This window comes from Zeus faber (genome assembly GCF_960531495.2).
Source record: "Zeus faber genome assembly, chromosome: 16".
NCBI lineage: Eukaryota > Metazoa > Chordata > Actinopteri > Zeiformes > Zeidae > Zeus > Zeus faber.
Genome location: NC_137202.1, coordinates 27,491,448 through 27,508,868, shown reverse-complemented (window position 1 = coordinate 27,508,868; position 17,421 = coordinate 27,491,448). Strand labels below are relative to the sequence as shown.

The 17,421-nt window shown below is 50.7% G+C and overlaps 1 protein-coding gene across 2 annotated transcripts in view; it reads left to right on the top strand.

The window, feature by feature from the left end:
* fgfr2 (fibroblast growth factor receptor 2) overlaps positions 1-17,421 on the top strand; it is a 42,307-nt gene that overhangs the window by 17,548 nt on the left and 7,338 nt on the right. The window contains exons 7-15 of one of the 2 annotated variants that reach the window (XM_080017248.1): positions 2,775-2,965; positions 4,624-4,768; positions 6,773-6,972; positions 7,924-8,063; positions 10,143-10,264; positions 11,232-11,342; positions 11,954-12,144; positions 13,457-13,579; positions 16,517-16,587. In XM_080017248.1, the coding sequence (XP_079873374.1) occupies positions 2,775-2,965; positions 4,624-4,768; positions 6,773-6,972; positions 7,924-8,063; positions 10,143-10,264; positions 11,232-11,342; positions 11,954-12,144; positions 13,457-13,579; positions 16,517-16,587 (1,294 nt within the window). Of the gene's footprint in view, positions 1-2,774; positions 2,966-3,513; positions 3,653-4,623; positions 4,769-6,772; positions 6,973-7,923; positions 8,064-10,142; positions 10,265-11,231; positions 11,343-11,953; positions 12,145-13,456; positions 13,580-16,516; positions 16,588-17,421 lie in introns of both variants that reach the window. The other variant, XM_080017249.1, reaches the window with a different exon arrangement.

The window sequence follows — 17,421 nt, the reverse complement described above, 5'->3', positions numbered from 1 at the left end:
CAGTGTTTCAGCAGAGAGCAGGCATGGGGTGGGGGGGGGGGGGTTTAGATTCCATGAGGAGACAGAAAATAAAAACACACCGTGCGCCGATGGCGGGCACGTGTGTGTCGTCGACACCGTCGGAGAGGGAGACAGGTGCATAAGTTGCCCCGGACAGCCCTGTTGGTGGGAGTTGTTGTGTAGCTGCGGAACATAAAAAAAAAACAAAGAAACCTCATCGCAAAAAAAAACAAAACCCAAACCCCCCTGCGTTCTATTGAATTTGCGATGTCGGTTTGATTTTTCATTATAACGGTTCAGCCCTGATGTGCACGCATGTAGGCACACATGTGTACACTGTGCATATGTCAATACGCACAAGAACACAACCGCACATATACAATATCACACAGTATCACACAGTATCACACAGTATGACAAATGACTCCCCCCTCCCCCCTTTTTTTAGGGGGTTCAAAAGGCCTCTAGGCAGAAGCTCCGCCCACCCTAACAGGCAAGTAACATGCCGTGCTCGTCCTGTGCCGCACCCCGCCCCCCGACCCCGGGGGGTCTGCGTGCCAGGTCTGCCAGGTTACTCAGAGTTCAACGGTCTCGCATGGGGTGAGGTGGAATGCCCGGGCCCCTCTCTGACCCGCCCACCGCCCGCACCGCCCTAAAATTACTCCACCAATGACTTAATTGATAGATGGGCCTCGCGATTGGACGGAGGCGCAGGGAACGCTCTCTTTTAGTTTCTGTGACTTCACTCCTCCCCCGATGTGTGATGGTGTCACGTGAGGAGGGCTCACACTTCCATTCAGGATGAATGGACCCAGTTCACATCTTAGTGGAAGTTGCTGGACTTTACTTCTCTGGCCATCAGTCTTTTTTTGTTTTCCATGAAATAGATTGTAAACAAATTGCGGACAACATCCCAGACGTGCAATTTAAGGAGAGAGAGAGAGAGAGAGAGAGAGAGAATAGGAAGCATTTGGTTGGGTGTGTGAGAAAGTCAAGAGGGGAGCACCTTGCACACACGAAACACAAAACGAGATGTGAGTGATAGAGTGAGGAAAGTAGAGCGGGGGGGGGGGGAGTGGTTGAGGGGAACGTGAACATTAGAGCTCTGGGAGTCGTCCCATCAGATCGAACAGCCCCGGCGGACGGACGTGCGAGAAGAATTTGCACTGCAGGAGTGAGTGTGTGTGTGTGTGTGTGTGTATGTGTGTGTGTGTGTGTGTGTGTGTTTGTTTTTTTTCCCCATCACTTTCCATCTGTCGACCCCCCCTAACCCCCCTCTTGTCCTCCATCATCCTCTCGTCCTTTTCATCCTGTTCCTCTTTATTCACTTCATGGAGCACACACACTGTCACAGCCTGCGATGTGCAGCTCTAAAAGTGATGTCATTCTGTGTGTATGCATTTGTGGGCGCGTGCCCGTGCGCGTGTGTGTGTGTGTGCCCGTGCGCGTGTGTGTGTGTGTGTGTGTGTGTGTGTGTGTGTGTGTGTGTGTGTGTGTGTGTGTGTGTGTGTGTGTGTCCATGCCGGTGACAGGTTGATAGGTGGGTGACTGGCTCAAGGTTGTGAAGGCAGAGCAGTGTGTGAATGAGGGCTTTGTTCGGCGGGTCTTGCTCTGTTTGGATTTGCAGGCCAAATGTTTGCTTGCAAAAGAATGCGAGAGAGTTTTGGTTTGAGGGGTGTGTGTGTGTCTGTCTGTCTGTCTGTCTGTCTGTCTGTCTGTGTGTGTGTGTGTGTGTGTGTGTGTGTGTGTGTGCGTGTGTGTGCGTGGGTTGAAGTGTTGAATATTCGCCATCTGAGACGTGGATCTTTGTCCAGGTCGGCACACCGCAGGCATGCGTCCGTGACAAAAAAAAACAAACAAGAAACATGTAAATTATATATATATATATATATATATTTTTTAAATATATATACATATATATATCTATATATATATATATATATATATATATATATATATATATATATATCTTTATATATATATATATATATATATATATAGATATGTATATATCTCTATATATGTGTATATATGTATGTAATTGTAAAAGCATTTACTAAACAACAAAGATGACGAAACTCTCATGTCGCGGGGTTTGGAGTCGGAGTTTCCTCCTCCACCTCTTATCTAGAGGAGATAAGCTCCTCTCCCAGAGCTGTTTGCTTTGTGTTAAACTCCTACTAAAAGGGATTCCAGAGGAGCACTCACTCAACGCTCAGAGCCTGCGCCCGGACTTTCACTCCGAGCCGGATCCTGCTTCCCCCGTCTGCACGTAGGCCGGCGTGCGCGGCTCGAAGACGTCCGATTCCTTCGACGCGCCCTTCCTTCGCCGCCCGATTCCTTCGGCTCCTGCGCAATTCTCTCTATGACGCTACGTGTCCACCGGGGGGCAGTGTCACATTTAGTGGGCCGCCATGTAAAGAATTTTTTACATTTTACATTTTTACATTTTTGTTTATTTGAAAACAACCCCCTGAAAAGAAGGCTACGCAAGGCGCACGTCTATCCCGCTACCTTTTCTTTTTCTGTTTCTCGAACTCGCCTCCCGACAGGAAGTCGGACAGTTCGGCCGGTGAGCTCGTCTGATTGGTCGAGCGTCCGCCGGGCGTCCGACCCCTCCGCCGCGTAGCTCCGCGGAGACGTCTACGTGCGCCTCAAAACCGTAAAGAAAAAAAAAACGAGGGTATTTTTACCGTGAAACTCTCTCACTCCCACCCAACCCCCACTCCTGTTTTTCTCCTCTTCCTCTTCTTCCTCACCCTCTTCTCCAAAAGAGCGGTCCCCGCATCGGCCCATCCTCCAGGCGGGGCTGCCGGCCAACACCACCGTGCACCTGGGCGAGGACGCACGCTTCGTCTGCAAGGTGTACAGCGACGCCCAGCCCCACATCCAGTGGCTGAAGCACATCACGCAGAACGGCAGCCGCTTCGGCCCCGAGGAGCACCCCTACGTCCGCGTGCTGAAGGTACGACCGACCCCCCCCCGCCACCTGTCTCTCCCTGACGTAGCCGCAACTTCCCTTCCTTCCATCCGCCCCAAAGATCTCCCTCCTCCGTTTTCGTTGGTTTGTTTTTTTTCCTTTGCTGTTTTTTTTGGGGGGGGTTTTTTCGCTGATTTCACACATTTGTTTTGGTATTTGCTGTATTACGATGCGACTAACGACCAGTCCCCTGCTGTTTTTGAGTAGTTGTTGTTCTTCATCCTTGGGTTGCGGTTCTTGTCCTGTTCCTCCTCTCCTTACAGCTCTGATAGAGTAAGAAACAAACACAAAAACACCACTTGGTCCCGTGTTTGGTCTCTTTTCCTGCTCAAATCTCCGTATTGATGTATGTGCGTGTGGTGTGATGGAGGTGCCTGTATCTATTTATGTGTTTACGTCTGTCCACTTTCACACCGGCTTGTGGGTGCGTGGGCGTATGTGTGCGTGTATTTGTGTGCGTGCACGTGTGTGTGTGTGTGTGTGTGTGTGTGTGTGTGTGTGTGTGTGCGTGTGTGTGTGTACGCGGATTCCAGCACTCGGGCATTAACAGCTCCGACGTGGAGGTGCTCACCCTCACCAATGTGACGGAGGACGACGCCGGAGAATACATCTGTAAAGTCTCCAATTATATAGGGGTGGCCAACCAGTCGGGCTGGCTGACTGTCATCCAAGGTAACCCCCCACCCCCCACCACCCCCACCCCCAACCCCCATCCCACCCACAGAGGCCCCCGAATCTATCCGGCCGTCCGGTCCATCCCAACCACCCGCACCCCTATCCCTGCCCCACCCCTCCCCGTCTGCCTGAACCCCTCCAGTGTGGTGGTGAACCGGGATCCAGTCCCCACTGCCCCCTGGTGTGCCTTGTGGTGTGGTGTGGTTCTATTTTGGGTGACGTCTCGGTGGTCCTCCCCCACTCCCCTCCTTTTTTTTCTTTTTTTTTGGTTCTGTATCCGGTGATCCTGGTCTTCCCCCCTCAGCTGTTCGCCGTCGTGGAAGCGCTGGTGGGATCCCGCACTCTCTGACCTTTCTGATTGAAATTCGGATCTTTCGTCGTCTCGCGGTCTCGCTATGCAGAGGTGTTCTCCGTGTCTCTCTCTCCCTCCCGTTGTTTATCGTGGTTTCCCTTTATTTTTTGGGGTGTGCATGTGCCCAGTCCCAGGATGGATGGACCGGACTGACCCTGCCGGGGGCCGGCGGGCTCCACTTGGTACCATTTCACTGGCGGTGAAGGGAAACTGTGTTTGTTTTTTTTGGGTTAATGGTTTATTGTTTCTGTATGTTTTTTTTTCTCCCTCCTTTATGTTCTGCTGGTTTTACTCCTCCTGCTCCTGCTTGGTTTCCATTTTGTTATCACACCCTCACTCCCCCCCGGACCCTCCAAACAGAACTTCCCGCCATCCTTTGTTCTAGATGGGACCTTGGCCGTGGTGGATCCAGATACTCTATATTCCTCTTCTGGTGTTGTGGGTCTCATGTCTCTCTCTCTCTCTCTCTCTCTCTGTCTCTCTCTCTCTGCCCTGTTATCTTCCCTCCACCCCCCCCCTTTTTTTTTCCAATTCTTGCCCTCCTTTTATCTTCAAACACTTTCCCTTTTGCTCTCCGGCCTTTCCGCCCACTCCTTCCCTCCTTGGTTCCTCTCAGACGGCAGGTGTAAACACCACAGACAAGGAGATAGAGGTTCTCTACCTGCCCAATGTAACTTTCGAGGACGCTGGGGAGTATACCTGCTTGGCTGGTAATTCTATTGGGATCTCCTATCACACTGCTTGGTTGACGGTGCTTCCAGGTATATATACCTATATATATACACACACGTAGACGTACACACACCCGTGTGCATGTCCCGCTCGCGTCGCCGATGTTTCAGGAGTCCGAAGGCACTCGAGAGGCGCAGCCTGAGCGCTCGGCGCGGAGGTCTGGAGTTATTTGAGGCGCTTTGACTTTTCTGCGTCCGGATGGACGCTGGGCAGCGTCTGTTCAGCGCCGGTGCGACAGCGACAGGAGCCAAGGCTCGTAGGGTGCGCCTTATTATTCTGAGGCAGCAAATGGCCTCATACTCGGTGCTTAAATAAAAAGCTATTAAATAAAAAAGGCAACGAGGGAAGGACCCGTCTACCCGTCGCTGTGTTCTGGTTATTGTTATTATATTTTTCTCAGACGGACAGAAGTGCAGCTCGAGTGTCTCCAGACTCCATAGAAGAAGGGACTGCGCCTTCCTTCCCTTTATGTCTCTCCCTCTCTGTCATACACACACACTCATACATACACTGTAGTTCAGAATCTGCATGCAAAGTAATCTGTCTTTTTACTGAATGCCCCCCCCCCCCCCCCCCCGGGGCCCAGATAATTGTCTGTTATGTTTGAGATCCTTATTTCCCTCTGAAATAAGGATGGAAAGTCAGAGCTCAGCATTGGTATGTTGTTGGCCCGGCTTTCCCAATTATCGGGGCCAAATGCTTCAATCTTGACTTCTACATGGTCTCACGTTGTGTGTGTTAAACGTTATATTTGTTGTTGTATGTGTACGTTGACCTGCGAGTGTGGGGCTGTGTGTGTGTTTGTCTACTTTTCCTCTTTGCGTCAGACGCGATGTCTTCACCATCAAATAAAAATCAATGAGTGTAGTTATCCATCTGAACCCCACAGCCGTAGTATCCAGCATCCCTCCCTGGAAAACACCCCCCCCCCAAAAAAAAAAACAAGGACCTCTAGATGTCGTAACAAGATAATAGCTTTGTTTTGTCTCCAAACAGTGAAACGTAATGAACACAGGCCTGCTCCTCTGGGAGTATTATGTGTAATTTGTTACCCCCGTTGTGCTGTATCTGTGCTCACGGCGACTGTGGCTTCTGTACTCTCTGTGGTTTCTGGACCAGAGGTTACAAGGCAGACTGGAGAAAAGGTTCTAGTCGCAACAGCACGTGTAGCCCACCACGCACACACGCACGCACACACACACACACACACACGCACACACACACACACACACACACACACACACACACTGGACCAGCCAAGTGACTTTTGGTCCGGACATGCACTACAACCATGCATTAACCAGTCAGTTTGTCAGGTCTCATATACATGTGCAAAATGCTTGCAAACACACACAGACGCACGCACGCACACGCACGCACACACAGGTGCACGCGACCGCATACTCACATATTTAGCCCTTTTCCTGGGGAAGTACAGGAAGTTACAGCCATATGCAACCTCTTGAGGACACCACTCTCGTTTGCAGCCTTGCGTCTGTGATGTAGAGTGTGCGGTCTTCCGTCATTCCTGAACGTGTGTGTGTGTTTGTGTGTGTGTGTGTGTGTGTGTGTGTGTGTGTGTGTGTGTGTGTGTGTGTGTGTGTGTGTGTGTGTGTGATTGTGTGCATGCCTCCAGCAGAACCGTGGAATGCAGACACGCGTGCACGCTTGTCTATGGGCTCAAATTTACGATCACACACGCACGCATGCACACACAAGCACACACATACACACACACACACATGCACACACACACATGCTGGTAAGCCCTGTGCGGCGCTGTGGAAACGGAGGGAAAGTCATCAAGGGAGAAAAAGGGGCTAGAACAGAGAGGGAGAGAGCGAGCACGGTGACTGTAGAACCATTGTTCAGTTTAAACAACACGTCTCACGTCGCTCTTCCTGTCGTGGTTGTTGAGGTTGTCTGTGAGCCCCGTGTGTTCGTCTTCTACATGTTTGGCGCGTGGCCTCTATCTACCGTTCCTCTATGATGACACCTCCAACCCCCGCCACCTCTTTATCAACGTCCCTCAGCCAACAAGGATGAGCTGGTGAAGGGCATGACGTCGCCGGACTATGTGGAGATCGCCATCTACTGCGTGGGCGTCTTCCTCATCGCCTGCATGGTGGTGATCGTGGTGGTGTGCCGCATGCGCAACACGGCCAAGAAGCCCGACTTTGGCGGCCAGCCGGCCGTCCACAAGCTCAGCAAGCAGATCCCGCTGCGCCGCCAGGTAACAGAAAGTAGATAAAGAGTTCCAAAAGGCATCTAACACCCCTAGAGGAGGCCACAACACACACACACGCACACACGCGCTTAGAAGCTGAAAACGACATACTGAAATACAAGGTGAGGTAGAGTAGCCTGTACTTTAGGCGGTTTACTCCAAATACTAGATACTACAACAACTTCATGAAAGTGTGTAAATGATGACACAGCGAGGTAAGGAACAGGAAACCAAAGGTCAATTGAATGCCAGGGTGGAGGATGAATTGACTCTCTTAATCAATTCCTTTCTGACGCAAGAGTCCTGAACAACCCAACCTCGAAAAGCGACAAAATCCACGCTGGGCTCACGGCCTCGTTCCAAAACGAAAGGAATCTCAGGGCATCGCCCACAGCAGCAACCCCGTAATTAAGGCAGGATTTATAATCTGTGTGTGGGGGCACCGACGCTTTTCCCTCAAGGGAAAGGGTAACCACAACTAACAACTCCAAAAAGGTGCAAAAAAAAAAAAAAAAAGGTGCGGGAGCGCATTCCCCGGGCGAAACCGATTCCTGCGACAAGGTAGGGTTACGCAGATGAAGGCGTCCCACGGGGGCGGGACTGCGACAAGGTGGTTAGCACACACACACACACACACACACACACACACACACACACACACACACACACACACAGATTCAACTTTTACTCTGATGGCCCCATTTCTCATCTATTCGCTTTTTGCTAAAATACGTTAAATATGTAAATGAACAAATGAATGCATACTTGCCTATGAATGTTGAATTTTAATTAGTGTAAATGGAAACATTTTTCATACCAGGGCATTAAATATTCTTAAAACACCACACACACTAGCGCACAGCCCTTGATACTCTCTCCTCTAGCGCCGCCCTTGTCTGCGTTTGAACCTGTCAACCCAGAATGTGGTGATCAGCCAGTTTCTCTCTCCCCCCGCAGGTGTCTGCCGACTCCAGCTCCTCCATGAACTCCAGCACGCCGCTGGTCCGCATCACCACCAGGCGCAGCTCGGCCCACGACGAGCCCATCCCCGAGTACGACCTCCCCGAGGACCCCCGCTGGGAGTTCGCCCGGGACAGGTGAGCGCCGCGCGCGCGGGGGGGGGGTTGGCGCGAAACGTCCGGTCCAGCCGCGGCTACCGTCGCCAGTCAACGGTAGCTGCTGACGCCTGGATTACCACCACGGCAGACACCCGGATGACTGTGTTGTCAGCGCTCGGTGATATTGGCCCCTCCTAGTTTTAGACTGCAACAACAATGACTAACTGTAATGAGTAAGGGCTGTGTGCACTGGCCCGCGATTAGAACCAGAGCTCCACTCCTGCTGCCGCACGAGGAGGCTCCCCCATGCACGAGAGGCAGATCGCCAGGGGGGGCGCAGTTTCCCATTTAGTTCCAGTCGCACCGCGGCCGGTTTTCGGCAGGCAAGCTGACGCCGCCTTTACGGCTTCCTGCCTTCGGGACTTAAAGAGAAAAAAAAAAGTAGGGGAGAACTCTTGACTATATGTATATATATATACAGGCCTTGCCTTCGCTTTAAAAGTTGCGCAGCTTTAAACGGGTTGGATGAAAATCTCATCATACAAAATCGTTCCTCATTATTTCATTATTCTAAATTATTCACAGAGGTTCACATGGAGCTTTTTTAGTCAAATTCTTGATTTGAATCCCCCCCCCCCCTCTCATTATGTTTCTGGTGTTTTCCGCGGCTCATCATTCCAGCACCCAGGGGGGTGGGGGCGGGGGGGCTTCTCTGGAATGGTGTTGGAACACTGCGAGACGCGAACATGTTTGAAATTGCAATGGGCACTAATGTGTGCTGTGACGGACAGAATGGACGCTATTGAGAGTGCCGTGGCAGTGGAGGTGGTGTGTGTGTGTGTGTGTGTGTGTGCGTGTGCGTGTGCATGTCTGCATGTGTGTGTGTGTGTGTGTGTGTGGACAGACAGGGGATTGTGTTACTGCGACAGCTCACTGGCCTCGGGCCTCGCACTTCACGGCCAACAGTGTGACTGTTTATACAGCCGGGACGCTGGGAAGGGAGTGAGGGGCGGGCCCAACACCTGTCAATCAACCAGTCAGAGCAGGCTGGCTGTAGCGAGAAGGATGACGGCGTAGCATTGTGTCTGTGTGTGTTTCTGTGTGTGTGTGTGTGTATGTGAGTGTGTGTGTGTGCGTGCGTGCGTGTAAATTCTTCCCTGATATATATATTTAAAAGCAGCGCCATCCAGATGTGAGGACTTCCTGGCTAGAAGGTTCGGGGTACACAGCTTAAGGTGCCCACAGGCCCCACGATTCTTTTTCCCCCCCAAAATCTTTTTGTCCGGGATGTGGGTGTTCACACCACATGATGCTGAGACTGATGCTGAGGTGTTTTTCCACATGACTAGACAAAATGACTCATGGGGCTTTATAGTGAAAAGGTTTGCTGTTCTCATTGCGTGTCCGCTTGTTTATTTTGCGCCGACCAAAGAAAAAAAGGGACATCGCGTAAACTCGGAGGGGAATGTGGTGGGGAGACTGCATGGGTTAATTCTGCAGTTTGGGGTGAATTATTCTTTATATATTATTATTATAAATGAGGCCCTAAACAGCGGAGTGCAATGAAAATACCTGATATTCCTTTTTTTTTCAAATATACTGCATTCCATATTCCATATATTCCACATTCCGCTTCTATATTACTCCCCCTACCCGGTCTCCTCTTGCGCTCTCATTGGCTCGTTCGCTGTGGCTTTCGTCCCCCAGCTCCCGGTGCCGTTCCAAACTCCATCACCGCGGCTGCGTGGAGAATTTTGTCCCCGGTCGCAGACATTTTGTCTTCGTACGGCCAGATCCGGGCAAATATCATCTGAACAGGGCATCTTCTCTCTCTCTCTCTCTCTCTCTCTCTAATCGGGTGACTGTCACCACTGTCTCTGGTGCCGACCAACATGGCACTGACCGCCGACAGTGTGCCACTACCACACTTTAGGGAGGGTGGGGGCAGAGAGAGAGAGAGAGAGAGAGAGAGAGAGAGAGAGAGAGAGAGAGAGAGAGAGAGAGAGAGAGAGAGAGAGATTCCAAGATGGGTAAACTTGCTCCCCGCCTGGTTTGGTTGCGTCTCCAACTCGGCGCTCGGGCTCACGTGTCCCCTCTGGGGCCCCCTCTGCTCCTCAGGCTGACGCTGGGTAAGCCCCTGGGTGAAGGCTGCTTTGGCCAGGTGGTGATGGCCGAGGCCCTGGGCGTCGATAAGGACAAGCCCAAGGAGGCCGTGACCGTCGCCGTCAAGATGCTGAAAGGTAAGCGGCGCTCTCTACGCGGTAACTGTATCTCCTGTGTGTGTGTGTGTGTGGGGGGGGGGGCACTGACCTCGGAGGGGGGTGGGGGTTAAACAGCCCCTGCAGGTGGACGTCTGAGCGTCTTTGTTTCGGCCCAGCAGCTTCCGAATGAGTTTAATTAAGTTAATTAAGGTTTAGTTGGAGTACAGGATGCCTCTCCTCAGATACTAAATTGTGCATCCAGTTGCTGTGTACTTCAAACCCAATACACACTACAGGAGGTACACACGCTCTTGTGTGTGTGTGTGTGTGTGTGTGTGTGTGTGTGTGTGTGTGTGTGTGTGTGTGTGTGTGTGTGTGTGTGTGTGCGTGTGCGTGTGTGTGTAAAAGCCCCTTTACAAACCCTTTGCCATAGGATCCCTACCTTACTGGAGCGAGGGGTTCGGCAGGGGCCGCGGAGGAGCCCGAGGGACGCCGTTATTATTCATTATTGGCCCCTGCTGAGTGACGGCTTTAAGGTGGGGTGGGGTGGGTCAATGTGTGTTTGAGGGGCGGTCACATACCCAGCAGCTGGCCTCAGCGTCCACACAAAGAGGCGAGTCACAACGCCGTTAATAAAAAGGTAGTTCAGGTGGGGGGGGGGCCTATATGGAGAGAGCCCTCCCAACCAAAAAAAAGCAAAGGTAATGGCGCAGAAGAATGCTCGCTATGTCGGCGTGTCCACCTCAACCGGCCCCGTGAAACGGGAGCCCGCGCTGCCAGGTAATGAGTCCAGGTCGAGGGAGCGTAGTTTAATTTCTCCGCGCGCCGCTGAAAGGAGGCTTCTGTTGGCTTCAGCCACGCCCCTCCGCCCTCCGCCCTTCCGCCCCTCCGCCGCCGTGACCACCTGCAGCTCCCGACTCCAGCGAACGGGGGTTAAGAGACGAGTCAGTGTGTGCCTGTGTGTTTTTTGTTTTTTTCACTAACCGAACCCCGCCCCCGCCCCCAGATGACGCCACGGAGAAGGACCTGTCCGACCTGGTGTCGGAGATGGAGATGATGAAGATGATCGGCAAACATAAGAACATCATCAACCTGCTGGGGGCCTGCACGCAGGAGGGTGAGGAGGGAGTCATCATTTTTGGTTATTTGAGGTCGGCTTCCTGGTTTTCTGTGGACGGGGGCTGCAGCAGCGACGGAGCCGTACAGAACACGAAGAAAACATTGCACTGAAATACTCACACACACACACACACACACACACACACACACACACACACACACACACACACACAGACACACAATAAATAAATGAATACGTTGCCTGTACACATCTGTACTTGTATTCTCAAGAACTCGCTGGACGTGGAGACTCCTGCTGCTGTTTATCGCAAATCAAAGCAACAAATCAAAGACAAATTCATGATCAACATCAATTTGTCAATGATTAGTATTTTTCGGGTTAGGATATGACGGTACCTTGTATTGGGGAATGTTGTTGGTTTACCCGTGGACAGCGATTTCCTCACTTTCTTTGTAAATATTGGCCAGGCGTAGGTCTTGTTTGTCAAGCTCTGGTTCTCACGGCCAAGATTTCTAAAAAGAGGCCGCTCCCGTCTTTCCACCCGCCCCTAAGAATGGATCCATTACGCGTCGGCTCAGATGAGGGCGCGGCCCTGACGTTCTGTGTGTGTGTGTGTGTGTTCTTTTTCGTGTGCCGCGGTGCTGCAGGGCCTCTGTACGTGATCGTGGAGTACGCCTCCAAGGGCAACCTGAGGGAGTACCTGCGAGCGCGCCGGCCCCCGGGCATGGAGTACTCCTACGACATCGCCCGCGTCTCAGATGAGCAGCTCACCTTCAAGGACCTGGTCTCCTGCACCTACCAGGTGGCACGGGGCATGGAGTACCTGGCGTCGCAGAAGGTACGGGACACACACACACACACACACACACGCACCCACACACACTTATTTTTTTTATCATTTATCATTGAGGCCACAAGATGCAAACTGATGGTTATAGCTTTGAACGGAGCCGCATTTGAAACAATAAAGACCTCGTCCTGATGTCGTCATGGAGATGCCCTTGTGCAATAATTCTGAGCTAATAATACAAACTGAAACAGAAGCTACGTTTTGCTGTAATATCCCACACGGGGGGGGGGCAGCGATCCCTCTCGGCTCACGCTCGCTCTGGCCGGACAGCGTGCTGGAGGTCGGGACAAACCGCCTGGAACGCCTATTTTCCCGCGCCGTAGGAATTATCTTGCGCGTGCTGTCACCGTGTGGGAATATTCCCCCCTAAAAAAAACAAAAAACCTCACTCCGGTCCCAGTCCGGTCCCCGCATTGTCTCGCGCCACCACCACAAAAGCCTCTCCGTCATGTGGTCACAATGGGAAAGCCTCCCGCATTGGCCCCCCCTCGCACCGTCGGAATGTGACAGAACACAGTGTTGGTCTCACACACACACACACACACACACACACACACACACAGACACACACAGGCTTGCACATGCGCTCCCCTACAGACAAACATCTTGTGTGCCGTATGTCTGACGTGCTACGTCTGGAATCTTCTACTTATCCAGGCGTGTTCCCCAGGCACCTGCAGTGGTGTCATGGAATTCAATGACATTCTCAATGCCATGACTTTAAAGGTGATCACATGCCACCGCCACGCTGTGATGTTTCATTTCAACATTGTGTAGAGCAGTCGTTCTCAAAGCTTTTTCAAGCCAGGACCCCCCCTCAGATGAGAGAAAGCCCCCCCCCCCCCCCCAAATAAATATTTGGTATTAGGCCTATTTCCCACACCTCTATACAGGTTATGAAGAAACAAATCACAAATCAAGGGAAATGTGTTACAGAAAAATACAGAATATAAAAACAATGTATTCAATTCAATTCACATCAGTTCAATGAACAAGTAACGTTGCAGCGACACAAAATATCACAACACAAATCAAGAGAAATGTAGTAAAGTATGGAGACAGGGCTATGAGAGTATCATATTTCTGGAAATTAAAAGATGTACCTCTTCAAAGGACACAGAGAGAAAAGTTATTTTTCACGGACCACGCCGGCTCACTGCCACGGACCCCTGGGGGTCCCCAGACCCCACTTTGGGAATCACTGGTGTAGAGTAGGCCCATTCAGACTGAGACTGACCCCGCCCCCCAACCCATCTCCCTCTTCTCTCCCCCTCTCTCTCTCTCTCTTGCTCCACCCCAGTGTATACACAGAGACCTTGCAGCCAGGAACGTCCTGGTGACCGAGAGCAACGTCATGAAGATCGCCGACTTCGGCCTGGCCAGGGACGTCCACAACATCGACTATTACAAGAAAACCACCAACGTGAGTCTCGCTCCCCGAAAACCCACAACTTCCTTGATGCCGAGCGCAGCATCGCATTTCAGAAGGTTCTCGTTCAACTCTGCGAAGCCTGCTCTGCGTCGGGTCCGTGTGCAGTCTTGGTGCAAAACAACAGGATTCAGAGTGAAGCTTGATCCATCGTCCATCTCTGTATTTGGACCAAATCTTTTTTTCTCCAAACCAATGAATTGGTAGAATTGAGTTGACTGGATTTTAACAAATATACATGATTGCACCGAGCAGTACCAGATAGGCCAATTTGACCATGAATCCATAATGTTGTGTCGTATCAGCCACTCTGATGAATGGTATCAATAGATGGTAAAATGTCAATGTTTTTCCAATTACTTTTTAAATTCCCTTTGAATTACCGCCCCAATGCGGACTGAATGCCGCCGGTTCTAGTGGGCATCGGGCTTAAGTTTTCCAAAGCCGGCTCGGACGTGCGAGAGCAGAGGCCGCCCGTCCCGCTCTTCCTCCCTCCCATCCCTCATCGTCCCTCGCCCCCTCTCTCTCTCTCGCTCTTTTTCGTCTCCGGGCTCTCCCAGCTTGTGTCTTGGCAGTGGCCGCGGGTTCCCAGGCCTCCTGTGAATGCAGTGGTTCTGGAAGCTCGGCCCCGTTTATCCCTCGCTCTCTTGTTCCTTTTTCAGAGACACTTATACAATTAACTGACAAAAAAAGAGAGAGAGAGCGAGCGAGCAACGAGAGAGAGAGACAGAGAGAGACAGAGAGAGGGAGAGAGAGGGAGGGAGAGAAATAGAGGCTTGAGATGGAATTGACATCTCCATAGCAGAAGACCGAGCGGCGTCTTTCCCATGCCGCGGAACAGCTCGTCCTCATTTAACTACGCACGGCTGCCTTTTCCGTTTACACGCACCGCCGTCCAGACGGGAGGCCGACCACACCAACACCAAACAGCCCATAACAGCATCAAACAGGGGAACAATGCGCGCTGACGTCGGCGGTGAGGCTGACGATGAAGGCGGGGGGGCAGATACAGTGCCGGCATTAGGACTTTTTTCTTTTTTTATCTGCCCCATTCATCAGGCCTTTTGTCTTCGCGACCCGGAATGCCGCTTGTAAACAAAATAGGTATTTGGCAAACTGTGGCATTGTTGACGTGGTTTCAAGTATCAAAGTTTGCAATGTTTTATTTTTTTAAATGCATAAAAAATAATCCCAGCCACTGTCATGGGGTGCCGGGCGATACGGCCAAAAATGATCAAATATTTCATACCATTCGATAAATGAGGTGTAACTTGCGGAGCTAGTTCTGTCAGACAACTCGACGGCGCCACGCGCTTCCACGCCCTTATATGGGTCGTCCTTTTTAGGCCCGCCTTACCTGCTTTGCTGCGCTCCCTCCACCTCCCCCGCCTCCGCCTGTTGGGCTCTACTCTTCTGTCCAATGGGGGGATTCCAGCTCGTCACTCCTATATTTCCATCTTATTTAATATGTCTAAGAGTTGTCTGTCAGAAGGATATTTTTTTAACGACGTGGATAAAAATCACTGCTCACTGCACAATGCCCAACTATAGTTTTTTTTGAAGTAAAGAACATAGTTGTATGTCAGGATGCATTTTAAAAACACATTCATTGGTGGAATGAACTTGTCCAAAGAAAACACTAGTCTTACAATAAAAATCTCATCTCAAAAAAAAAAAGTTTCAACAAAACTTAAGCAGCATTCATCCTATTTTTTTTTACAAAATGAATCTCAAATAGAAATAGGGGGGAAATTAAATAATAAATCAAATAATTATAATAATAAAATGCAAAACAGTATCTTTATATATTGAACTTTGCGCAGCTCATGTAAGTTATATGAGCACCTTGTGTCGATTACGCACATTTTGGTATGTTTTAGTATTTTTAGAGCTTATAGAGCTTATTGTGCGTAATCACCAGGTGTCATGACATTTCACTGCATATATGTATGACCGTATGTATATGTATGTGACAAATAATCTCTTGAACTTGAACTTGAACTTGAACTTAAGTAATGTAAGTAAGGGAAGTTAACGAGTGCAGCTCCTTTGATTAACATTTTGGTTCAATAAAATTCAGATAAAAACAAAAACAAAATAATTAAAATAAAAAATGTTGTGGTGTCCGTCTTCATCGGCACGTCTCATCTACACCTTTTATACAATGAATATTTACCGTCTGCTTTGGGTCGGATCTTTAATATCTAAAAGAACTAAACTGTCCATGTGTGGCCCTCATTTGTCAAGGATGCATCCTCTCCCTCCTCCTCCGAGTTGCTCATTGTGGAAGATTCTGCCGCTGTGTTTACAAACGCAACCTACTCACGAGGGAAGGGGGCGGGGCTTCTTTCTGTGTCGACAAACCTAATTGCCTAGAGAAAGGTCAGCTTTAGGTTGTCCAAACCGATTGGCTCCCGGTGGCCGCCTGCCCAACGCTTCTAGAAATGAACAAATCTGCGAAGGACGTTATTGAAACCATCAGGCTTGTTTCATTTCGACATAGAGGAAAAATGTTTTGCGGCGATTACTGTGTTGATGGTTTTGATCGCCCAGCACGTTCGCAATTACACGCTTAGTCTTTCAGTCGTTGCAGTGACGATAACCAACTCCACTGAAGTTACCTTTCAGTCAACGCTCTGATAATTCCCGAGCTTCGAGGTAGAAGCGAAAAAAACAAAAAACAAACCCAGCGCTGAAATCACTGAATCGATAAGTGAATTAAAACCTGCTGATCGGGCAGAAAATGAAAGATGCCAGGGTTGTTGTTTTTTTTTTCGTTAGGCGTGTTTGTTAAAGTGCAACTAGGTCACTCCTTGACCCCTGGTCTGTGTGTGTGTGTGTGTGTGTGTGTGTGTGTGTGTGTGTGTGTGTGTGTGTGTGTGTGTGTGTGTGTGTGTGTGTGTGTGTGTGTGTGTGTGTGTACGTATCCAGGGTCGTCTCCCGGTGAAATGGATGGCGCCCGAAGCTCTGTTTGACCGAGTGTACACACACCAAAGTGACGTGTAAGTACTACCTCACCCTCTCCTCGCACGCCCCTCTCACTCTTTCTCAGTTTATTTTTCTCTCTCTCTCTCTCGCGTTTCTTTCTTCCTCTCCCTCACTCTCTCTCCCTCTCTCTCTGTCTCTCTCTCTCTCTCTCTCTCTCTCTCTCTCTCTCTCTCTCTCTCTCTCTCCTCTCTCTCTGTCTCTCTCTCTCTGTCTCTCTCTCTCTCTGTCTCTCTCTCTCTCTCACCTTTCCTCACATTGTTTGTCCGTTTTAGTCCAGCAGCGTCGAGCCCGGGTTTGCTCCGTCTTTCAGTTTGCTCGGCGTGGTTGTGTTGTGGAGGAAAGCGGGAGGCGGGTGGGGCGGGCGGGTGGGGTGTTTTGATGTAGGGCTGTGTTTTTCAGGTGGGGGTTGGGGGGGTTCAGGTTTTTAAGGACCGCTGGCCGCTCTGTGGCGAAAGTGCGGATTTCACGCTAGACTTGCAGCCAATGCCGTGTTACTAATCTGGTTGGCTTCAAAGGGCCCCGGGAAGGGGGGCCCCGCTCCTCCGCCCCTTGCACGGAAGTACCCCCCCCCCCCCAGACCCTACTTCATGTCCGAATGCAACAACACTGCAGCTCCAGTCGGGGCCTCATCCTTTAGCACCCCCCCACCCCCCCTTGCTCACAAACACTTCCCTACATGTGGTTCATCCTTTTGGAGTCGTTCCCTCCCTTCAAATAATCTTCCCCACATGCACGCACACACACACACACACACACACACACACACACACACACACACACACACACACACACACACACACACACACTTTTCATTCATCTGGTTTCGGTACAGCTGACCTGCGGCTTTC